Source organism: Prunus mume, linkage group LG2, assembly GCF_029339155.1.
Source record: "Prunus mume cultivar Tortuosa linkage group LG2, ASM2933915v1, whole genome shotgun sequence".
Lineage (NCBI taxonomy): Eukaryota > Viridiplantae > Streptophyta > Magnoliopsida > Rosales > Rosaceae > Prunus > Prunus mume.
The window spans coordinates 28938808-28963730 of NC_142699.1; the positions used below are offsets into that span (position 1 = coordinate 28938808).

Below are 24923 nucleotides of genomic sequence, written 5' to 3' on the forward strand. Positions count from 1 at the left end.
CTGATAACTCAAACATGTTCGAATCCTCTTATAAGCTCGGTCATAGGTCTGGACCAGACCTCGTTGTGTACGCTGCTTCTTTGCACACATTCAATCCTCTTTCTCGTAAATTAGAATAGCTAGAGGTTATTGCTCATGTTTTTTTAAAAAAATGACTGTACACAATATGAATAATAAAAACAAAACAAAACAAGTTGGGCCTTATGCAAACAAGTTGTTGTATTAGCATATCCGGAGTATGGCTACCCTAATTCCATGGGCCAAACACTAAAACCCTGACTTGTCAAAAGGACCATCAGAGAGGGTCCAGGTTTAGGGTTTTACTTCCCGGGGTTGATGTGGCCCCGAGCTAGATCGAGCGCGGGTGTCAACGTCCGGAAGCTCTCTACCGCAGTACGACGTCGTATCGAGGACGAGGGCGACTGGTCCTACGCCTCGGAATGGTGGGGCACAGAATCCGAAGGCCACACCGTCCTCCGATCCACATCCGACAAAGGCAACGGCGTCGTTTCAGTCGTCGCCTACCCTTCGTCGAAACCCAGTGAACTCCACTGGGCATCAACGGAGAGATGGCTACAGAAAAGGTACGAAGAGATACATGGATGCATTGAACAGAACGACAGATTCAGAGTGCTCGGATATCAATGGCGCGCTCTTCGCTTCAACGATGACACTCGCCAAAGCACCGTCAAGGTTTTGGCTGCGTATCGGCAATCGGAACCTGGCGTTTTCGCCGTTATGCAGCAGCCGCATCGCTTAGCTGTTCCATGTAAGCAAACCCTTTTGGCCTCTGATGATTTGGTTTGGGTTTCTGTCTCAATTTAATACCCAATTCAATTTCTGTCTAACATTTGGTTACAATTGCATCAAATTTGATTTGGGGTTTTCCTTAATGTAATACCCAATTCAATTTCTATTTAGCTTTTGGTTACAATTGAATCACATTTGCATCACATCGCTTGGTGATTGATTGAACTTTATCTAGTATTTCAGTGTGTTTCAGTAATGATTGCATTACATTTGGTTACTTTCACTTTCAAATTGAATAATGTTTGGGTATGTTGTTGGGTTCTGTTTTTTCAGATCTGAAGAGTATGATATCAGCTGGGTTGGCTGCTATAGCATCTTGTGATTACAATCTCATGGAGGCGGTGACTTGGAACGAAAGTATGCGTATTTTGTGCATTGGCCATGGTGGGGGAAGCTTGCCATTGTTTTTGGCTAGTAAGATTCAAGATCGGTTGCATTTCAAGTTGGGTTTTAATGGAGTTGGAAGTTGAAGGAATGAAGAATGTGCCATTTTTGTCTTTTATTTCTTTACCGCTGTTTCTTGGTTATTTCCAAATCCAATGTGTTGTCACACATCCTATCAAAAGTTTTGAACTGAATAGTTGGGTGTTGAACCTAACCTAGAATGATTTGCTCCTTTTCAGGTGCTGTTGTTGACAGACATAGTTGAAATCGACCCTCTTGTTATCTCGGCCTCAGTTAAAGCTATGGGGTTTCCAGTTTTCTCAGTTGTTACTCCGTCGGGCAAGCGGACTGTCTCAAAACCCGATACCATGGATGAGGTTCTGTGGAAATGCATCCACGAGAGGCTGTTCCTCTATGAGTCCGATGCTGAGGAGTTCATTCTCAACAACACCAGCTTGTACGATATGATCTTCATTGATGCTTATGATGGCGAAGATATCTTCCCTCACAAGTTATGGGATCCACATTCCCCATTTTTAAAAGCTCTCAGCAATTGGCTTCGCCCTGAACATGGCATGGTTGTGGTGAACCTTCATTCGGACACTGAGACTTTGAACCCTGATGGCTCTGCTCCATCCGTTCTGCAGCAAACCTTGCCAATGGGAAAGTACGTCTCGGGGTTTGCCGGGCATACAAGGACGTGGCAGTAGGTAATGGAAGTAGTTGTGGAGGAAAAGATTCTGGTTTGGGGTTTACTGTTTCAGTTCCTTGGGTGGCCAATACGTCTCTGGTTGTCTGCAGAGGCTTTGGGGTTAAGGGCGGGCCTGGCAACAGAGATGTAATCATGAACACTCTCATATCCAAATCCTTTGAACTGAAAAATGTTCTCAACTTGCCATTCTCTTGTTTGCAATATATAAAGAGAGGTTCTTTGTTTGTCTTATTGTCTTGGTTCAATTGCCATTTTTCCATTAAGATTTACTTGTGGATCAAATTGATGATGTTTTATTTTGGGGTTAACCAATTTTAGCAGAATTGATGACAAGCTAATATCACAACACGTGAGATCATTAAGTTGATCGAGTCCCATGTAGACAACTCTAAATCGTTGATGGATGTGAGGTTCACAGTTATTAATAGTTGTCTTTCTGCACTAGTATAAGATAGTGCTGGGTTCAGTTTGGGTTGGTTTGGTTTTGGGCCCAACTGGACACCGAACTGTAGGTCGTGGTGTGGCTGTTATGGAAACCAAAACCAAACCATAGCCGTGTAAACCGGTCACTCAGTTAACTGAACTTATTGTTTTGGTTTGGTTCAGTTTGAGTTTTTAGGCTTTCTTAGCCCAAATTTCACATAAAATATATTTATGAGCCCAATTCAAAGCATATGAACCTATACATGAATTCAAAGCATATAAAGTTGTACATATTCAAAGCATTTTTTAGCCCAAAATCATATGTTAAAAACTGTATATCATCATCATCATCATCATCATTTATTCAATATCCATCATCACACATGAATTTAACACATTACAATCCATCATCACACACAAATGACAAACATCAAACATCAATTTAACAAATTCAACACAACATGAAAGTGAGATATTAGTATATTACAAGTTTCAACAACAACAAAGCAACAACATCAGAAATTACAAAGCATCAAAGCAACATAAATTAAAAAAGATGGAAAAAAAATTTAAAAAGCTTGTTGCAGCAGCAGCAGCCATCTTGTTTCCTCAATCAATCCGTGGGAATGAGAGTGTCACTAGGAGGTTGTCCATTTAATTGAAACGATTCAACTTCTGCAAGAACATGAAACATAAGATAAATTAATGTTTACAAAGTTAAAACACACAAATTAAAACGAAAAACAATAACACTACCAAACCCTTACCTTTTTCCAGTTTCTCCAAAGTTAGGTACAACTCCAATTCATCTTCAGTGGGCTCCCTGTTGAAGTCAAAACCCTCACTTCTCAACCAATCTTTTGTGCATCAAAGCCGGTCCTGGGTTTTCTAAGGCCGAGGGAAAATTTTCTCAAGTGTGCCCCTTTATACAAATTAAACAAAAAAATAAATAAATGATCAACTATTTAATTTTATTAAAATTATAAGAATTTACATAAGATAAGGAAGAACACTTTGGGGCCTCATTAAAACCTTGTTTGGGGAAAACCCAATGGGATAAAACCCCAAACGAAGGAAAAAGAGTACCCCGGATTGTAAACATTGCATTAAAAAACGAAAACTACATATTTGAGTCTACATGCTTCCTCCCGAATCTCCATAAGCATTTTTTGATTTGATCAATCTTCTTTTCATCCTCCACAATTAATCGAAGCGAAGAATCATCACATGTACCTACAAAATAAAAATAGCAATGAAATCTGAACCACAAAACATAATTTAAAATGTCTTCTTGTTGCACTTTTAGGTGCAAAATCATCAATTATACTATCATATTTAATGTTTTCTAACATATCATTTTCAATGCATAATATCGCTAATCCATTTAGCCTATTTTGAGTCATGGTGGTCCGCAAGTAAGATTTCAATAATTTTAATTTAGAAAAACTTCTTTCAGCAGATGCCACAGTCACATGTATAGTCAATAATACCCTATAAACAACCACTACATTAGGAAACATATCCACACTCTTTACAAACTCAAGAATTTTAATGGATGTCCATGGTTTATCTGTTTCATATGCTTCTTTTGGTAACATCACTTGCAACACCTGTAATTCTGAAAATAAGTCTCTTGCATCAACATCAGAAACATCACCATGTTTTAAAGCATTTTCAAGATTCACACAAGAACTTTTCAATTCATTATCATCAAATGAAGCCAACTTTGCAGCATCAAATAAGAACCCAAAAATAGATTCAAAACAATGCAATTGTTCAAACCTACTCTTCAATTCACTAAGAGCAATATCCACTATAACAAGAAAATAATCAGTTCTAAATGATTCTTCAGCTGATTGTTGTTCCCTATCACTATTGGAAACCTTATCAAAATGCCTTTTTCTACAAACTTGACACTTTTTTGGAAATACAGATTCCCATATTAAGGGAAATTTATTTAGCATCAATCATGGTAGAAACAAACCCATTTATTCTATAGTTTTCAAAAAATAAAACAAGTCCTTCTAATTGTCTTACAGCAACATCAAGACGCATGTCTTCAGATTGTAACTTTTTACTAACTAAGTTAATCTTATGCAAAATGTCATGCCAAATAACCAAACTTAATATAAATTCAAAACTTGAAAGCTCTCCTGATGCTAAACTTTGAGCATCCCTACTCAATTTGGCATCTTCACTAATTTCTGTTAATTTAAATAAAGCTTCTCTGATTTGGGAAGCTTGAGATTTTATTGCTTTGACACTTTCAATGTGACTTTCCCAACGTGTAGTGGACAATGATTTCAAAGTCAAACCATCTATGTAATCAAGTAACACATTCCATCGCTTTGTTGAATTAGAGAATACCGTATATATGCATTGACATGCTCCAAAAAAAGATTTTGCTTTAACACATGAGTTGACCATATTACAAACTATTAAGTTGAGACAATGAGAACCACATGGTATGTAAAATGCTCTAGGATTTATATCAAGTAATCTTTTTGGTACACCTAGATTTTTTCCTTTCATATTAGAGCCATTATCATAACCTTGTCCCCTCACATCATCAATACTAAGTGTAATGGACTCAATTACATTTTGCAATTCATTAAAAATTCCTAATCCAGATGTATCTTCCACATTCAGAAACTCTAAAAAGTACTCTTTTATATTTATTGGAGTACTTGAAACATCTACACACCTCAATATTAAAGTCATTTGTTCTTTGTGACTTGCATCAGGAGTACAATCAAGAATGACTGAAAAATGTTTAGCTGTTTTTATTTCAATGATTGCATATTTAACATTTGATGCTAAAATAGCTATCAACTCATTTTGAATTTTATGGCTAAAATAATGATAATGAATCTTCTTATCTTGAATGAGTCGAAAATGGTGTTGCATTACTGTATCAAACTCTACAATCATTTCAAGTAGGCCTAAAAAGTTACCGTTACCATCTTCATAAATTTTTTTCATTTGTTCCACGAAAAGCCAAATTATGTATAGCAAGACATTTCACAACAGCGATGATTCTGACAATAACATTTTTCCAGTGTAGTGTATCTTTCTTGATTAGCTCTTGTAATTCTGTATCAATTGTTTGATTTGTTGATTTGCAATTCAACACAAGACCTCAAGTTAGTGAGGTGTTCAATACTGTTTTCATGTTGTTTAAGCTTCTCACCAAGATGTTTCCAATCTCTAATTCCTTCACTAGTTAACTGACTTCTAGAATTCATTGTTTTAAACAACTTACAACATAAACAAAACACTTTATCCAACTCCTTTGAGTACACTAGCCATTTTTGATCCTTAGTTTCCCCATTTGGCAACGTACGAAGATAATAATTCGAAGAAAAATGTATATTGTGTTCGTCCATGGGGAATTTGAGATTAGTTTCTCTTAGGGGACCTTTTTCTGCAAGTAAATCTCTCATTTTTGCATCAAGATTATCCCGAACTCATGGATCATAAATGTTCAAATCAAATCTTGTTTTGGGACATTCATTTTCATGGCAAAGTTCATCAATATTTTCATTTTCATCAAGGAAAGGGTCATCACTATTTTCATTTTCATCTAGATCACCAATTTCTTCATTCACATCATTATCATTTTCTACTACTCCTTCCAATTGAATTGGTTGTTCATATTCATTTGGTAAATCTTCATCTAAATTTTCAAGTGAAGCATTGGTTTGTTTAACAAAAAATTTATTCAAAGATCCTCTTAAACTTTGAGCAATTTCTTCTTCTTTTTTCTTTCTTTGTCTCTTGAGATTTCTGGAAAGTTGTTTCTTAGGAAACATTTTTTAATTTTATTAATAAACACAACACAATAAAAAACAATAAAACTAATTAACAAAGAACAATAAAACATGGATTTTGAGCATATTTTCTTCCACTTGAAACTTCCAATTATAAAGAACAAGAATCCCAGCCAAGTTTTCTGTTGAATCAAATAATAAATAAGAAAAAGTTAACAAAGATATGTATTACAATTTACAAAATTTATACATCTATATTCTATATGTATCTTAAAATATTACCTTCAAAGAAATGCATTGGTCTAGCTGGTGGATGATTTATTTTCCAACTCTGTTGGAGAAGAGGAGAATCACTGGAAAAAAAAAATTGTTTGCACTGCGTTATGAACTGAGATGGTCGAAAGGTTTTTCCTTCTTTTTGTGGCTAAGAGTCTGTTTTGATTCCCCATATTTATTGATTTGTTTTATATTATATTTTATAATTAATAAGGGACTTCCTTACTCAGTACTTTTCTTCTTGAGATTGAGTATATAAAGATCTGAAGATTGATTGGCTTCCCTTTTCATTGTACAGTGGCAACTTCTCTTGTTTTAATTTTTTTATACACATATATACATAAGCTTATAAAAAATTTGGGCCCTCCAAATTGTGGGCCCCTGTTGTAACACTTCTCAACCAAGGCCGGCTCTATTGTGCATATAAGGGCTTCAACTGTTTTGGAAGTCAAACAAGCCCGAAAAGGATCCACGACCATTTTTCCAGCACTAAAGGAGGATTCTAAAGGCACACTTGAAATGGGAACAGCAAATATGTCCTTTGCAACCTTTGACATGATTGGAAACTTTGGAGAATGTTCTTTCCACCAAACCAACAAATTGAACCCTACATTTTTTGGATTCTTAGCAGGCTCCAATAAGTATTTATCAATTTTGTGGGGGAAGGTGTTGCAGTGCGTGAACCATGAGGGTTTGCAGGTGAGTAGGAAGGTGTCGAAGATGGTAATCAATGAGAGGTTTAAGTGCTTCAACATGTTGTTCAACGAGATACACAAGACGTAGAGCACGTGGGTGGTGAGCGACGAGCAGCTGCAATCGAGCTTAGGGTTTGGATTTTGGCGGTGGTGATCCCGCGCCCTTCCGGGAAGGTTGTAGTACTTGGAGGGGACGAAGCAGGCGGAGAAGTATATAAAGTACCAACCGGAGGATATTGAGAATTTGATTGATGACTTGTTTGATGGGAACAATACTTCAATGATGAGGAGGAGAACGTGATAATTTTGAAAACGAATTCCTAATGTTTTGATCGATTAATTCATGCCAGATGGTGGAAATTTTTCTAGAGATGGATTAATTTTGAGCAAATTTTCTATTTACTCCTTGTGTTCCTTTATGTTCAGTTTCGGCAGATCGGGATTTATGTATCTTGTAAACTATATGTTGGACTTATTTGGGTTTTGATCATATAGAAATCTCACACCATGTTTTGAAATTCCTCTCTCCCCTTAACAAACTCTCTTGAAATTCCTTCTCCCATTACTTTGAACCCCTATTTCTCATAGGAAATCCAAGTCTTCTCTCTCTTTGACGGTAAACTCATGAATGCTTAGCTTCCATGCCACAAGCTTCTCAAGCCAAACTATATATTTATCTGTGAGAAACTGTTGGTTTTGTTGGTGAAGGAGACCAAGATGCTTCCTAAGGCTCCACAACCCTTTCAAAGCACTCTTGGGGCCTAATCCTTGAACTCAGGCACAGGGGCAACTCTACCATTTTTGCTCTTTACAGCCTATGCCCATCTGTAGATGCCGGAACGAAAAAGCCCCACATAGTGCAAGTTTCACAACATTTGTTGCTAAACTTAATCAGTTTTCAAATAAAATAAATCTCCTAGGAAAACCGATTCACTTTTATTGTTTAGGCTTAAAATAATTCAAATAACGTCAGCATCATCGTTATGTAGGTTGCAATCTCCTAATTTGATTATCGACACACATAATGCCTCAATCTCGGCTAGTTCTTTAGAAAATGTGTTATTTTGTTGACATGTGCAATTTGATTATTTTATAAAGGAAAACAATCTACTTCTGAGAACATTTTACCCAAATTATTAAAAAATAATGGGCTTGTCCAGTATAGATCCCTACATTTTCTATTTCCTAGACATATACCCATCACTTTATAAATCTATGTGTAAAACCCAATTTCAAATTTAAATGACCAGTAGGATATAAGAGGTCGTAGTATTTCTATGTTTTTACATTGTTGCCACTAAACTTCATATTTTATTTATAATTTATTTCAAGCATTTCATTAACTTCCACAATTATAATTAATACACTCCCTATTAATAGCATATCAATCACCCCATTTCTTTTAGTTGTCATTCCCTCTCACATCTCACCCCCTAAAATTGCAAACAAAAAAAAAATATGTAAATTACATATCCAATAATGTACCTATGAAAAATATAATATAAATATATACATATAAAATATAGGTATATTATTTACCCAAAAAAAAATTCAGTTACTTTGTAATTGCGTATATTTTTCATAATTAAAAATAGGTACACAATAATTTATATAAAATATAGGTACATTATTTACCCACAAGTAAATTATTTTACAATATACCTGTAAATGTGTATAGGTACATTATTTGGAGAGGAAAGATAGGTACATTATTAGAGGAAAAAAATAGGTAAGTTATTTGGAGAGAGAAAATAGGTTCATTTATAAAAAAAAATTACTTTTAATAAAACAAATAATAGGTACTTTATTCAAAGAAAAAAGGCTATATTAGTTATAGAAAAAAATAGGTACATTATTTAGATAAATAATAGGTACTTTATTCGTAGTAGGTATATTATTCAAATGCTAGGTACATTGGATGACATATAATACCTAAATCCTAATTGTAAGTACATTAAAATTAATGTAGGTATATTGGATGTGGTATAATGTAGGTATATTGGAATAGATAATTATGTGCACTTTTCATACTAGGTAAATTATATTTTTCATAAAACAAACAAGTAATAGGTACATTATTTTTTCAACATAATTAGTATGTACAATTTTATTCAGAAACAATTATAAAGTGGATTATTAGTCATGTATAATTCATAAAAAGAAAATAACATAAACATTTTATTAAACAAAGACCCAAATTTGAATTTATTGTTAAATTTTTTAAAATTGTTTCAAAATTAATTCCTACATCCATTACAACCATTTGAGATCTTTCCAAATTCAACATCTGTCATTATATACAATCCAATTCATATTGATTCCTACATTAATATACAAAATGCAATAATGGCTTAGTTGGGGGTATTTTTGGAATCTGAAAAGTACAATAAATCAGATTTTATGCTTAATTAGGTAACTTCCTGAGTTGGATCCTAGTCATGTGTTTTTACTTATACAAATTGGGTATTATTTATAGGAACAAAAAATGAAGGGTTTTAGGTACGGCAAATTGAATTTGAAGGGTATAAGCTAAATTTACTAAAAAATAATCATCATGATGAATTGGTTAAAATTCGAAATCTCATTAAGCATAATCCTTTAGCTTATAATTTCTATTAAAGAAATTTTATTGAACTCAAAAGTTAGGGCATTTGGTTATGTTTCATGCCATATTGTAGCATTTTGAACTTTACAAATCATGCGTATGTGAGTTAGGCCAGTTGTGCCCATTTTTTATATATAAAAAATATAAGCTATAATCTAAACTACAAGGGAGTGGAAAACTTCTTACACAAACACTACCAATTGCCCAAATAGAGATGCTGCTTATGATTTGGAAGATGTTATTGAAACTTATGGCTTGAAAGTGGTTTCCACGAAGAAAAGAGGTGTGAAGAACGTTCTCAAAAGATTTGCTTGCATCTTCAAGGAAGGGGTCAATCTTCACAGGATTGGGAAAGAAACTGAGAATATCACTACCAAAATTTCTGAGTTGAGGTCGTGTTTGCAGAAGTATAACATAAAGGAAATTAATCCTTGTAATTGGAGAACCACTCGACTATCAACCACCACCGACAATGCCAAGGTAATTTCTTTCTTTTTATTTTTTATTTAAAAAAATGAGTGCATTTTAAAGCGAAATTGGTGGTTTGGTTTGTGTTGTTTATGACTTATAAAATGAAGCACCAAGAGCAGAGCACAATATGTGCTCCCCTGTTTAGCTGTGTTTTCTTTGTCCATTTTTATTGTTTTTTGCTTGTGCTTGCGGCAGGTCAGGACTGGTAAACGAAGGCCTTTCCATTTATAGCTCTTTATCAACTGATTTTGAAATTAAACCAGCAGTGGAGATATGTGCTTGTGTGGTGGATCTGTTAGGCCGATCAGGTGAGACCTCAATCGAGCATTAAATTTCATCAAAACGATGCCTGTAGAACCTGGTCCAAGTGTTTGGGGGTCTTTAGTTACTGCTTCTGTGTTGCATGGGAATCATGACATGCAAGATCTAGCTTACAGGTTCCTTATTCAACTAGAACCCCAAAACCCTTCGAATTATATTTCGCTATCGAACTTCTATGCTTCTTCTAGAAGGTGGGACGTTGTAGCTGAAATGAGAAGAATGATGAAAGAAAGAGGTTTGAAGAAGGCACCTGGGTGCAGCTGAATAAGCATTAATTCCCAGACTCATTGTTTCTATGTTGCTGATAAAGCACAACCTTGTTCTAATTCGATCTATCAGATGCTTGACTACCTTATCTTAGTGATGAAGGGAGCCTGCTATTCTGATGATTTTGAACATCCAGCGTAGATCCTTTTTATATTGGGCTGGTACTACCATTTAGTGATATAATGATTGTTGTTAGTTGCTTACACAACTTTGTAAAATTTTTTTTCTTTATCAGATTCAGGTCTGCCTAATGTAAGTGATCTAATAGCCTCATCGGGCTTCCATGCAACTGGTGTATACTACGTCCCTTTCACAATAGTTGATTATGTGATCTGCTTGTGAGTGGCGATTGTGACAAGCGTGTATAGTCAAACCTAGATAAGGTGGTTGAGCTTGCCATTTCCTATAGGCAAGGGGAACCAAGAATTTTTCAAAATGCTAAAGTTGTTAGCTTAAAATTTAATGATTATTTTTTTAGTACCTATAATTTCTATAGTCTTTCTAAAAATAAAAGTAAACGCCAAAATTGAGGGAAGGTGGTCTTGCATTGGATGCTGTGGTCCAATGATAATTGAGGGAAGGTGGTCAGAAAGAAAACGCCAAAATTTGCTACTTCTTGTTGGGTGGAATTGGACCACACACATAGAAATTGCTCTACCGACAAAGAGATGTTCTCATCAATCAATCCAAAAACTGGATCTGGTTTACTTGTTTTCGTTTTGGCGAAAAGAGAGTAAGCAGTAGAGAGAATGGCTGAGGCAGTTGTTTCCGTCGTGCTCGAAAGTGTCAGAGACTTCACCATTCAGGAAGCCAAGTTCTTGTCTGGAGTCAGCCGTCAAGTTGAAGCTGCACAAACTGAGCTAGAATTCATGCAGGGATTCCTCAAAGATGCAGATGCAAGACAAGGACAAGATACAAGAGTCCAGATTTGTGTTGCCAAAATTAGAGATGCGGCTTATGATTTGGAAGATATTATTGAAACTTATGGCTTGAAAGTGGATTCCAAGAAGAAGAAAAGAGGCCTCAAGAATGTTCTCAAAAGATTTGCCTGCATCTTCAAGGAAGGGGTTGATGTTCACATGATTGCGGCAGAAATTGAGAATATCACTACCAAAATTTCGGTGTTGAGATCGAATTTGCAGAGTTATAACATAAAGGAAATAAGGGACAGGGACAGCGGTGGTGGTGAATCTTCCTTGCAATTGCATGAGAGGCTAAGGAGAAGTTATTCTCATGTTGTTGAACGTGATGTTGTTGGGTTAGAGTCCAACGTTGAAGAATTGGTAATGCATGTATTGAAGGATAAAAATCGTCATCAAGTTGTATCTATTTGGGGGATGGGCGGTTTAGGGAAGACCACCCTTGCAAGACAGCTTTATCATCACAAAAAAGTAAGGCAGCGTTTTCATAGTTTTGCTTGGGTCTGTGTATCTCAATGGTGTCAAGTCAGAAATGTTTGGGAAAGAATTTTAATTGAACTCACTTCTGCTACCAAGGAACCAAAACAAGAAATTAAGGACATGACAGATGATGAAATAGCAAAGAAGCTTTTTTGTGTCATGGAAGAAATGAGATGTTTGGTGATTCTTGATGACATTTGGAGTATCGAGACATGGAATCTTTTGAAGGTTGCATTTCCAAACGTGGAAACAGAGAGCACAATACTGCTTACTACACGGAATCAAGCAGTAGCTTCGCTCCCAAATATAAATGTTTTTCTCCACAAACTCCAGCCACTCAATGAGAATGAGAGTTGGGAACTACTTGTGAAGAAAGCAATACCTGCAAGGGCTGAAATCGGTATTTTCTCACCCTTGATATTTTCTTTTCCAGGTCCTTGGTTATATAGCAAGCCACATAGAAACCATTACATTGCATATGACACAATTTATGTAGTGTTTTTTCTTTTTTCAATCGTTGGGATTTTACAATTTTTTAATATTGTCGAACATGTAACAATTTTATTGACTGCCTTACACATTTGTTTTTTTTTGGGGTCACTCATTTGTTAGGTAACAAGATGGATGGTAATTTATCTTATGCAATTGCAAATAATAATTAGGACAATGCTAGCTATTTCAAAATTTTGACCCCTTCTCTTCAATCCAACGATATCCCATTTGTTTTCTGTGTTGGTGCATGTATTATAAAATCTAAGCTTATAATAAGATAAGGATATCAGTAAATTTTGGGATTTCACAATTTTAATTTTAAATCATTCAGGCAATGGAATATCCACTAAGACTGCTCATACTACAAGTACGTATTTGATTTTTTTTTTCTTTCCTATTTTTCAGACTTAGGAATGTACTCAAAGAAGAAAGACTTAGGAATGAAGATGCTTCAACATTGTAAAGGTTTGCCATTAGCCATCATTGTGCTTGCTGGAGTTCTATCCAGAAAAAACTCCATTAGAGAATGGGTGAGAGTGTATGAGAATGTTCGTGAATACATAAATAGAGGCATTGGACATGAAGAAGAATACGAAGGTGTATCACGAGTGTTGGCATTGAGTTATGATGACCTACCGTATTACTTAAAACCATGTTTTTTATATTTAAGTTATTATCCTGAAGATTGTATTATTTCGGTAAGCACATTGACTAAGTTATGGGTGGCAGAAGGTCTTATCTTCTTAAGACAACAAGGTCATGGTTCGGAGAAAAAATGGAGGATATAGCACGTGATTGCTTAAGTGAGTTAGTGGAAAGGTGTTTGGTTCAAGTGGGAACAAGTGGTTCAACTGGGACAATTAAAGATTGTCGAATCCATGATCTTATACGAGACATGTGTTTGTTAAAGGCAAAAGATGAAAGCTTTCTCCAAATTAACTATTCTTTGCAAGAAAATACTTCTTCTGTGACAGCCCAGGCATCACAATTGGGAAAAATTCGAAGACTTGCAATTTATGTGGATGAGAAGGCAGATAGGTTGGTTTCTTCAAGAGATGAAACAAATGGGCATGTAAGGTCTCTATTATTCTTTGGCCTAAGAGAATGGAGGCCAAAAAGTGAAAAAGGATTACTATCTCCGTTGAAGGATTTCAAAGTGCTTAGAGTTTTGAAGGTTGAAGGTCTTCGGGCAAGAAGAGTAGAGTTGCCAAGTGAAATTGGAAATATGGTACACTTAAGGTTTCTAAGTGTGAGAAGGAGCGAAATAAAAACATGTCCACCATCCCTAGGTAATTTAGTATGCTTGCAAACTCTTGATTTTCGTGTTTCAAGTTATATTGACATGGTCATCCCAAATGTGATAAAGAAGATGAAACAATTAAGACATTTATATTTACCTTGGAATTACAGAGCAAAGGGTAAGCTGGAGCTGTCTACGCTTGGCCATCTACAGACCTTACATAACCTTTCAAGTGAGTATTGTGATTTGAAAGAAGTTGGTAGATTAACCAATCTTAGAAAACTGAAACTAAGAGTGTTAGGCTCTTTGCAAAATCTAGAGGAAATCTTAAAATCTACAGGCAGCACGCTTAACCGTATCCGGTCTCTCATTATGAAAAATGACACGAATAGCGGTGAAGAGCAAGCTATGCAAATAGTATCAAGCTGTCAGGGTATATACAAATTGACGTTGGATGGGCCAATCTCAGAATTACCGAAAGAGCTACACAACTATCCAAACCTCACCAAGTTAGTATTATGGAGTTGTGGTCTCAAAGAGGACCAAATGGGAATACTAGAGAAGCTGCCAAACCTAACAAATTTGAAGCTTTTTGAAAAACCTTTCGAGGAGAATACCAAGATACTAGTTTTCTCCAGAGGAGGATTTCCTTCTCTTGAATTTCTTCATGTTTCTAGAATGGACCAAATAACAGAGCTGAGGGTAGAGAAAGGAGCCATGCCTCGTCTCTGTCAATTGTGCATCCAATTTTGCTCGGGATTGACTACACTTCCAGATGGGCTGAGATATCTTATTTATCTCAAGGAATTAACCATCAGATGGATGTGTAGAGAACTCCACCGTCGGATTGAGGAAGATGGAGAGGATTTCTATAAAATTCAACATGTACCTTCCCTTGTAATTGGAGAACCACTCGATTAACCATCGATGCAATGATAGCAAGGTAATTTCTTTATTTTAATGAATGATTTTATAAGTTTGCCATTGGCCCCCAAGATAGGACATGTAAAAGTACTCAGATATTTCCCCAGGCAGTGTTTTTAATGCTGCCCTCCCTGCACTACGAAACGTCTGCACCCCACCCAAGGAATTAGCAACAAACTCAGACCTAAAGTTTAAAATACCTGTCCCTTGACTGAACCACTCTAATCAGCAAATTTAAATCTCTATTAGTTTTTTACCCTGAATAATCTTCAAATTCAGAGTCCACTTTTTTTTTTCACAACTCTCTAATATGAGGTAATTTAATTACACAAACACTAACAAGGTGCAATAAGAATTCGAATATGAGACCACAAGTCCATATCCTTTTTTCACTTGACCATACCTCATTGTGTGCTCGCTTCTTTGCAGACACTCAATCCTCATTCTCGTAAACTAGAATAACCTCGCTTGTGTTTTTAAAAAAGACTATTCACAATATGAATAATAAAAACAAAACAAGTTGGGCCTTATGCAAACAAGTTGTGTTAGCATATCCGGAATGATATGGCGCCGAGCTAGATCAGAGAGGGTCCAGGTTTAGGGTTTTACTTCCTGGGGATGATGTGGGTCCGAGCTAGATCGAGCGCGGGTGTCAACATCCGGAAGCTCTCTACCGCAGTACAACGTTCGTATCGAGGACGAGGGCGACTGGTCCTACGCCTCGGAATGGTGGGGCACAGAATCTGAAGGCCACACCGTCCTCCGATCCACATCCGACAAAGGCAACGGCGTCGTTTCAGTCGTCGCCTACCCTTCGTCGAAACCCAGTGAACTCCACTGGGCATCAACGGAGAGATGGCTACAGAAAAGGTACGAAGAGATACATGGATGCCATGAACAGAACGACAGATTCAGAGTGCTCGGATATCAATGGCGCGCTCTTCGCTTCAACGATGACACTCGCCAAAGCACCGTCAAGGTTTTGGCTGCGTATCGGCAATCTGAACCTGGCGTTTTCGCCGTTATGCAGCAGCCGCATTGCTTGGCTGTTCCATGTAAGCAAACCCTTTTGGCCTCTGATGATTTGGTTTGGGTTTCTGTCTCAATTTAGTACCCAATTCAATTTCTATTTAGCTTTTGGTTACAATTGAATCACATTTGCATCACATCGCTTGGTGATTGATTGAACTTTATGTAGTATTTCAGTGTGTTTCAGTAATGATTGCATTACATTTGGTTACTTTCACTTTCAAATTGAATAATGTTTGGGCATGTTGTCGGGTTCTGTTTTTTTCAGATCTTAAGAGTATGATATCAGCTGGGTTGGCTGCTATAGCATCTTGTGATTACAATCTCATTGATGCGGTGACTGGGAACGAAAGCATGCGTATTTTGTGCATTGGCCATGGTGGGGGAAGCTTGCCATTGTTTTTGGCTAGTAAGATTCAAGGTAGGTTGCGTTTCAAGTTGGGTTTTAATGGAGTTGGAAGTTGAAGGAATGAAGGATGTGCCATTTTTGTCTTTTATTTCTTTACCGCTGTTTCTTGGTTATTTCCAAATCCAATGTGTTGTCACACATCCTATCAGAAGTTTTGAACTGAATAGTTAGGTATTGAACCTAACCTAGAATTATCTGCTCCTTTTTAGGTGCTGTTGTTGACATAGTTGAAATCGACCCTCTTGTTATCTCGGCCTCAGTTAAAGCTATGGGGTTTCCAGCTTTCTCAGTTGTTACTCCATCGGGCAAGCGTGCTGTCTCAATACCCGATACCATGGATGAGGTTCTGTGGAAAGGCATCCACGAGAGGCTGTTCCTCTATGAGTCTGATGCTGAGGAGTTCATTCTCAATAACACAGCTTGTACGATATGATCTTCATTGATGCTTATGATGGCGAAGATATCTTCCCTCACAAATTATGGGATCCACATTCCCCATTTTTAAAAGCTCTCAGCAATCGGCTTTGCCCTGAACATGGCACGGTTGTGGTGAACCTTCATTCGGACACTGAGATCTTGAACCCTGATGGCTCTGCTCCATCCGTTCTGCAGCAAACCTTGCCAATGGGAAAGTACGTCTCGGGGTTTGCCGGGCATACAAGGACGTGGTAGTGGGTAATGGAAGTAGTTGTGGGGGAAAAGATTCTGGTTTGGGGTTTACTGTTTCAGTTCCTTGGGTGTGCAATACGTCACTGGTTGTCTGCAGAGGCTTTAGGGTTAAGGGTGGGCATAGCAACAGAGATGTGATCATGAACACTCTCATATCCAAATCCTTTGAACTGGAAAATGTTCTCAACTTGCCATTCTCTTGTTTGCAATATATAAAGAGAGGTTTTATAGTTGTTGATTAATTTCATAACAAGTTTATATATCTGGCCAAGTTTCTTCAGAGTTTGACTGAGGTTCTTTGTTTGTCTTAGTCTCTTGGCTCAATGGCCATTTCCCATTAAGATTTACCTGTGGATCAAATTGATGATGTTTTATTTTGGGGTTAACCAATTTTAGCACAATTGATGACAAAAGCTAATATCACAACACGTGCGATCATTGACTTAAGTTGATCGAGTCCCATGTAGACATCGGGTGGAGAAACATCTTGGTGCTCCTTTTCTGTAGATAAAATCCTCAATGACCAATAAATCCTCAGGAAAAAAAATGAGGTGAACAAAAACTCAATTGGAAATAAGACATTTAAATGGAGACTTCTTTTGTCTAAGGAAAACATCAGTAGAAAATTAGAGCTGAAAATTTTGTATCATGAGATCACACTGATTGGAATGAACGGATCCTTGTAGTTACACATAACTAGGGATAACACCAAAGGCCTGAGCTTCATCTACAAAGATCAAGCCACAGAGAGAGAATTAGTCTGGAAAACCAAATCCTAAACTGATAAACTGATCGCCTAAATAAATAAGAAACAGTCTAATTATAATAAAGTACATTCTTCTTCATTTCAAATGTAAGGAATTTGGCATGACACACTTTCATGACCCTACCATGTATGCATAATTGCAGAGTTAAAGAGTACAGACCATTTGTATATTTTTGCGAGAGAGAGAGACCGACAGAGAACGTGAATTTCCATTTTCATTTATCTGGAGTAGTAAGGATTGGTCATAGGTGTAAATCAACAATACAAGATGTGATAACTCAAACTGAAATTAAACATTTAAACTAAGACTTCTTTTGTCTAAACGAAAACATATACTGAACTAATTGGCCTGAGCTTTATCAACAATACAAACTTTGACCACGAATTACACAAAAAGATGCGATCTAATAGTTTTGTAAACATTAGGGACGTTTTGTGATATTAAGCATTTTTCAAAAAAGGAAATAGTATAGCCGATCGGTTATACACGGTTTTTTCCTTTTAAAAAAAATAAATTAATAAATAGTATCGCCGCACGGCTATACTCCATTTTTTAATTTTTTTCGAGCAGAAATAGTACAGACGGGCGGCTATACTAGGTTTTTAATTTTTATTTTAAACGATATCGTACAGCCGCATGGCTATACGTTGTTTTTTTAATTTTTTAAGAGAGAAATAGTATAGCCGATCGGCTAAACTTGGTTTTTAAAATTTTTTTTTTAAATAAAAAACGTGTAGCCTTCCTAATTTTCAAAAAAGAAATAGTATAGCCGCAGTGCTTATTTATTTATTTATTTTAAATAGTACCGCCGGTAGGCTATACTCGGTTTTGTAAATAAATTAAAAAGAAATAGTATAGCCGCGCGGCGATATGGTGTTTTTTTCTCTCTAAGAAATAGTATAGCCGGACGGCTATACCCTGTCTTCCTCATTCCAAATGCAGGGAATATCGCATGACACACTTTTCCTGATCCTCCATGTAGGTTTAATCACAGTTCTAAAGAGTACAGACCATTTGTATATTTTTGCAAGAGAGAGGCTTGATATCAACAGAGATAATGAATATCCATTTTAGTTGTCTTTTGTCTGTTCTTAACGAAGTTATGATTCTTCAGAGCTGATGCTCGTCCTGCTTTGATCCTGTTTTTATTTCCGATCACCGCTCATTTTCTGAAACAAAATGACCAAACACAAGCAAATAGATTGCACAAGATGTTGATCATATTTTCAAATAGATACACTAATGCTGCTGAAACGTCCATACAACCTAGGATTTGGAACATGCTGCTGTTTCAAGTACTACATATGGTAATTTCTTCAATCTATCAGAAAGAAACATCTTAATTATTTAGGATTTAGGTGTTCCTTGGAGATCAATGGTAACAAATTCTTGGTAATGAAGACTATCATGTCCCAGAACCAAAAAGTAGGATCCAGTATTATCATCAAGTACAATATCTGTTCATCATAAGAGTATTATTCTTAGAAGGGTCCATGCCAAGTTCTTGAGAATCCATATCACGGGATCAGCTATAGATAAGTCTAAAGCACAAAGCCTTGATTGCAAGAAATACCATACGGGACGAACGAGAAATTACCAGGATTTGATAAGAAAGCACATGGCATAGGGATTGAGCTGGCTCTAATATTTTGTTTACCTTCTCTTCCATTTTACTGTCCTTCGTTTCTCCTGCCAAAAAGAGAGATTCAAATGTCAAAACTGGAAGCTAAACCATACAGAAGAGACATATTTTTCTCCCTAATATGATAGATAGAAATGAGATTTGTATTGTCACTAAGCATATGATTATGTAACTAAACCTTCAGCTACAGATATTGATGGCATCAATACACTTGTGACACAAGATTTTGGAATTCTTGCAACAATGGGTGGAGAAACATCTTGGTGTTCCTCTGTAGATAAAATCCAATGTCAAATCACCCAATGACCACTAAATACTCCAGAAAAATAAAAGGATGAACATACATTCTTTCCTAACATTAAGGAATTGCATCATTCTTTTGGAGTAAGGATTGATCATAGGAGTAAATCAATCAAACAAGCTCCAAAAACTCAATCGGAAATCAGACATTTAAACTGAGACTTCTTTTGTCTTAGGAAAACATATCACAAACTTTTATATCCCGTTCACAGTGGAATGAACAGATACTTGTAGTTACATATAACGAGGGATAACACCAATGGCCTGAGCTTCATCTACAAAGATCAAGCCACATTGGAATCAACTGATAAACTGATCGCCTAAATAAATAAGAAACAGAAGTCTAATTATAATAAAGTACATTGTTCTTCATTTCCAAATGTATGGAATTTGGCATGACACACTTTCATGACCCTACCATGTATGCATAATTGCAGAGTTAAAGAGTAAAGACCATTTGTATATTTTTGCGAGAGAGAGTGAGACCGACAGAGAACGTGAATTTCCTTTTTCATTTATCTGGAGTAGTAAGGATTGGTCATAGGTGTAAATCAACAATACAAGATGTGATAACTCAAACTGAAATTAAACATTTAAATTGAGACTTCTTTTGTCTGAACGAAAACATATACTGAACTAATGACTTGAGCTTCATTAACGATACAAACTTTGACCATGAATGACACAAAAAGATGCAATTTGATAGTTTCATAAACCTTAGGGACGTTTTGTGATATTAAGCTTTTTCTTTAAAAGGAAATAGTATAGCCGATCGGCTATATACGGTTTTTTTCCTTTCTTTATCCAAAAAAAATAAATAGTATAGCCAGTAGGCTATACGCGTTTTTTAATTTTTATAGTGAGCGGCTATTCTTGGTTTCTAATTTTTTAAATATTATAGCCGTACGGCTATACCTGGTTTTTAATTTTTTAAGAGAGAAGATCGTATAGCCGAACGGCTAAACTTGGATTTTAAATTTTTTTTTATAAAAAACGTATAGCCGCCCGGCTACACGCGGTTTTTTCTAATTTTTTTTTTAAAAAAAATAAATAGTATAGCCGAACGGCTATACGCGGTTATTTATTTATTTTTTTAAAAAGTACAGCCATTCGGCTATACACAGTGTTTTTAAAATTTTTTTTAAAATAGTAGAGCCTGTCGGCTATACTCGGTTTTTAAATAATTTTAAAAGAAACAGTATAGCCGCCTGGCTATAGTTGTTTTTTTTTTTTTGAAAGAGAGCTATACGTGGTTTTTTGAAAAAGAAATAGTATAGCCGGCACTACTCGGTTGTTTTATTTATTTTTTAAAACAGTATAGCCGATCGGCTATACGTGTTTTTTTTATTTTTGAAAAACAGCATAAGGTTCTTGCTATGAAAGGCAATTAGTAATTACAAACAAACCACATGATGTGGCAATAAAAGAAGGCAGGCCTAATTTGGAAACAGTAGTTCACTCAATTATGAGAACTGATCTAATGGTTACATCGCTGGTTACAAAAAAGCTCATGCTGTTTCATGAACAAACAGGAAGATCTATTATGTATCAGAGTAATTCATTCAAGTAAGAGTGCCAAACTAATGGCAACTAAAAGACACTCGATTTCCCGTAGAGCTTGGTTTTCCATTTCTAGGGGGACGTCTCTGGCTTGGAATTGTTATCTCTGACCCTTTCGTTTCTTTAAGAGAGTTCTCATCCTTGGACTTTTTGGTTTTTGTAGAATTTTCAGTAATATGGCATGGAACAAATTGTGTAGGTTTTCCTAATCAAGTTATGATTCTTCAGAGCTGATGGTCGTTCTGCTTTGCTCCTGTGTTCATTTCCTATCACCGTATCATTTTCTGAAACAAAATAACCAAACACAAAGGTCAAGCCACAGAGAGAGAATTAGTCTGGAAAACCAATAATGACTCATGAGGACTAATAAACATTTTCCTACGGCATTAATGTAGGGATACAATCTACCACTTCCCTTAATACGTGTGCCAATCCTAAACTGATAGACTGATCACCTAAACAAATATCAAACTGGATTATAATGATGCATATTCTTCCTCATTCCAGTGCACAGAATATTGCATGAAACACTTTTCTGGACCCTACCATGTAAGTTTAATCACAGTTCTAGAGAGTACAGACCATTTGTATATTTTTGTAAGAAAGAGTTTTGTCAATACAGATATGAATGTTCATTTTCTGTCCTTTTCTTTTGTGTGCAATTTTCATGCTCAGTATTAGGAAAAAAAGGAATGAAATAAAACAAAAAGATTTCTTTACACTTTCTTCAACTTGACAACTACAACTTTCAGAACAATCCTAAATATAAAAGGTATTATTACAAATGAATTCAAAGATACATATGAGACTGAGCAAGCAAACTTTTAGAGCTCAATTCTGTGATACAAATGCAAAACCCCATTAGTAGAACAAACACAATTTATCAAAACACGTAGCAAAATAAAAGTTGCATGTGTCAATTGGCAAAACAGGCAGGTTCAAAAGTCCTATTACTCAATACTCCATGAATAACAATAAACCAGGACTGAAATAGATTAAACTTTCAAACTAGGAAATTCAGGATTTAAGGAAAACCTGGAAAAACAAAAATTAATGATGGCATGACGATCATCTTGGTCTTCTTGGTGCCTGACCTTCACCTTCGGGTACACAGTACACTTCAAGATTCCAAAGAGAAACAAGAAAATCCAATTTCAGAATCATTTTATTTTCTACTTTCTATTAACATAATCCAAAAGAATAACCCAAACGACAAAGCAAGCTAAATAAAACGAACACAAACCCATTTCTTTTTTCCTCTTCTTCTCCTCTTCTGTTCAACTATATTAAACAATCTACCATATATCTCCACAAGTACAACTACCATTAACAAATCTATGGTATCTGTTTACATCTCTCACAATGATCTCCCTCTCCAATACTCTACAGATATACTTGAATGCCTCATGGCAATCCCGGCATATCCTCAAATTCTTCACAATCCTTATTGACTTGCCTGGTGGTGCCGCGCCACTCACCACTGCAAATGCTACTGCCAACTTCTCACTGTGATACCAAAGGGCTTCCTTTTTCTCCCATTCCCCTACTTCATGCAATATCTCATCCCAAACCGGCACATATCCTAATTTTCCTATCTCCTCCATCAACTCTACCAATTTAGCATAGATCTCATTCATTCTTTCATGCCTTCTGTCCCGGGCGAAAAAGACATGAACTTTCCCCCTTACCTCGATCCAACTCCTTCCACCTTCCTTTTGTACCCTCCTATCTTTCATCATCTTCCTCACTTCTGCAACTTCATCCCACCTTCCAGCGTTTGATAACACATTTGCAGCAATTACATAAGCAGAGTCATCATGTGGGTCAATTTCCAATAACCGTTTAGCCATGGACCTAGCGAAATCAGGTGCTTTATGATATGCTGAACTTGATAGCAATGATCGCCACACTGCAGCGTCTGGTATCAACGGCATTGTCAGTGCAGCCGTTTCAGCCTCTTCCAATTGACCAGCTCTTCCCATTGCACCAACCAAACACGTATAATGCTCGATCGCTGGTTCCAACCCATAATCTACCTTCATCCGGGTCAGCCACCAATCAGTCTCAGAAACCAAACCTGCATTGCAAAATGACGTTAAAATTGCCAAAAAACTATATTCATCCGGCACAAGACCCCGAGCTTCCATTGCATTGAAAATCTCAAGCATCGATTTTGTATCCCCCTGTTGTGCATATCCAGCCAGCATCACATTCCACCCCACAATGTTCATGCTTGACAAGTTCTCATTAAAAACCTGTCTAGCATCAGACACAAGCCCAGCTTTCCCATACGAATCAATCAAAGCCGTCCCCACAATAACATTTCCATCAAGTCCCGTAACTATAGCATGAGAATGTATGATCCTACATTGCTCCAACACAGCAAGCTCCCTTGCAGCACGAAGTGCGCCGGAAACACTATACATAGTAGACCCAATATCAGAACATTTCATGTCAGCAAAAGTGGACAACGCCTCAACGGGTCTCGAGTTCTGCGCCAACCCAACAATAACCGCTGCATAACAAACCTCGTCTTTGTGGGGAATTTCATCGAGCATCTTGCGGGCTTCAATGGGTAAGCGACATTTGGAGTAGAAATGAATGAGGGCAGACCCAGAAAAGGGCTGCGCCGAGACGCCAAGCTTGAGAGAGAGGGAGTGGAGGGCAAGGCCGAAGGAGAGAGAAGGGAGAGAAGCGCAGGTTTTGAAGAGGGAAGCGAAGGTGCGCTGGTTGGGGAAAGTGGGGTGGCGGAGCATGGAAACAAAGTGTTGGAGGGCGAAGAGGGTGTTGCAGTGGGCCGAGATCACGGCCGTCCATGAGACGACATTGGGAGAAGAGATTTGGTGAAAGAGGCGGAGAGAGTAGGAGAGGAGATTGGACTTGGAGTAGAGAGTGATGAGGTTGTTGCGGACGGAACGGTCGATGTTGGCGGTGGTGATGGCTCGGGCGTGGAGGATGCGAGGGTCTGCGTTGGGTGGTTGCGGTGGAGGAGGGGGTGGTTGTATTGAGACTCGGTTCATTTTGGAGAGGAGGAGCTTGTTTGGACACTCGAAGACTTGCAGTTTGGGGTTTTTGGAGGGGTTTAGCTGTGCATGCTGAATGCACGTGAGTTCTCTTATATTTTCATGTATTTATTTAAGAAAAAAAGTCACTTGCGAACGCTATTGAAAGAAACTCTCATGCAAAGTTGCAAATTATCCCGCCAATAACACAATGACACGTAAAAAAATTTAGCCCACGCTTCGTTGTGTTATTGGCTAAGAATAGCAAAATTATAAGAAAAGTTTTTTTTTTTTTTTATAGACTCAGGTTGGAATCCCTATGACACCAGTGTGTGAGAAATTTTTTATCTCCCTCATATAACTTGTATTTTAAAAAGAAGTCACTTTTGGTTCCGTTAATTAGTTGATTTTTTTACTTTAGTTCTTGTAGTTTAGTTTTGATAACTTAACCCTTGTAATTTAATTCTATCACAATTCAAGGACATATAATTTCCATCTAATTCTATCTAAAATTTCGTCTAAAATACCTTCCACGACTTAAGGATGAACCATAAAATTATGAAAATTAAAACTACAGGAATGAAAGTGGAAAAAAAAAATCAGGTAAACGTGACTTTTTGACTTTATATGATTTATTTTTTATGAGCGAATTTTGTTGTAAATTATGTGGCTGCCCACAAAATCTCCAAAACTCGGAGACCTGCGACAAGACTTCACATATGCACTGGTAGTCGACTGCATTGTTTTATTTTTTC

At 36.7% G+C, this 24923-nt stretch overlaps 2 protein-coding genes, 1 long non-coding RNA gene and 2 pseudogenes across 6 annotated transcripts; 3 read left to right on the forward strand and 2 right to left on the reverse strand.

The window, feature by feature from the left end:
* Positions 1–275: 275 nt before the first annotated feature.
* LOC103343388 (uncharacterized) lies at positions 276–2239 on the forward strand (annotated as a pseudogene). The gene is made up of 3 exons (XR_016123873.1): positions 276–769; positions 1084–1257; positions 1450–2239. The product of XR_016123873.1 is annotated as an uncharacterized LOC103343388 (transcript).
* A 9089-nt stretch (positions 2240–11328) lies between these two features.
* Positions 11329–14824, forward strand: LOC103323848 (putative disease resistance protein At1g50180). Its single transcript, XM_089045313.1, is given in 3 exon segments — positions 11329–12534; positions 13032–13385; positions 13388–14824. Coding segments are annotated over 3 exon segments (2805 nt in total). The 5' UTR covers positions 11329–11483; the 3' UTR covers positions 14788–14824.
* A 135-nt stretch (positions 14825–14959) lies between these two features.
* LOC103323771 (uncharacterized) lies at positions 14960–17177 on the forward strand. Its single transcript, XM_089045318.1, is given in 6 exon segments — positions 14960–15477; positions 15479–15845; positions 16088–16240; positions 16438–16647; positions 16650–16868; positions 16871–17177. Coding segments are annotated over 6 exon segments (1287 nt in total). The 5' UTR covers positions 14960–15408; the 3' UTR covers positions 17140–17177.
* A 1701-nt stretch (positions 17178–18878) lies between these two features.
* LOC148919989 (uncharacterized) lies at positions 18879–19626 on the reverse strand. The gene is made up of 2 exons (XR_016123877.1): positions 19485–19626; positions 18879–19353 (listed from the first exon to the last, which is right to left on the reverse strand). It is a non-coding gene; the product is annotated as an uncharacterized LOC148919989 (long non-coding RNA).
* Positions 19627–21069: 1443 nt separating this feature from the next.
* LOC103323772 (putative pentatricopeptide repeat-containing protein At5g52630 pseudogene) lies at positions 21070–24253 on the reverse strand (annotated as a pseudogene). 2 transcript variants are annotated; one of them, XR_016123872.1, is made up of 3 exons: positions 22410–24253; positions 22202–22284; positions 21070–21450 (listed from the first exon to the last, which is right to left on the reverse strand). The product of XR_016123872.1 is annotated as a putative pentatricopeptide repeat-containing protein At5g52630 pseudogene, transcript variant X2 (transcript). The 2 variants fall into 2 exon arrangements; XR_016123871.1 differs by having other exon boundaries at positions 22202–24253.
* Positions 24254–24923: the final 670 nt, after the last annotated feature.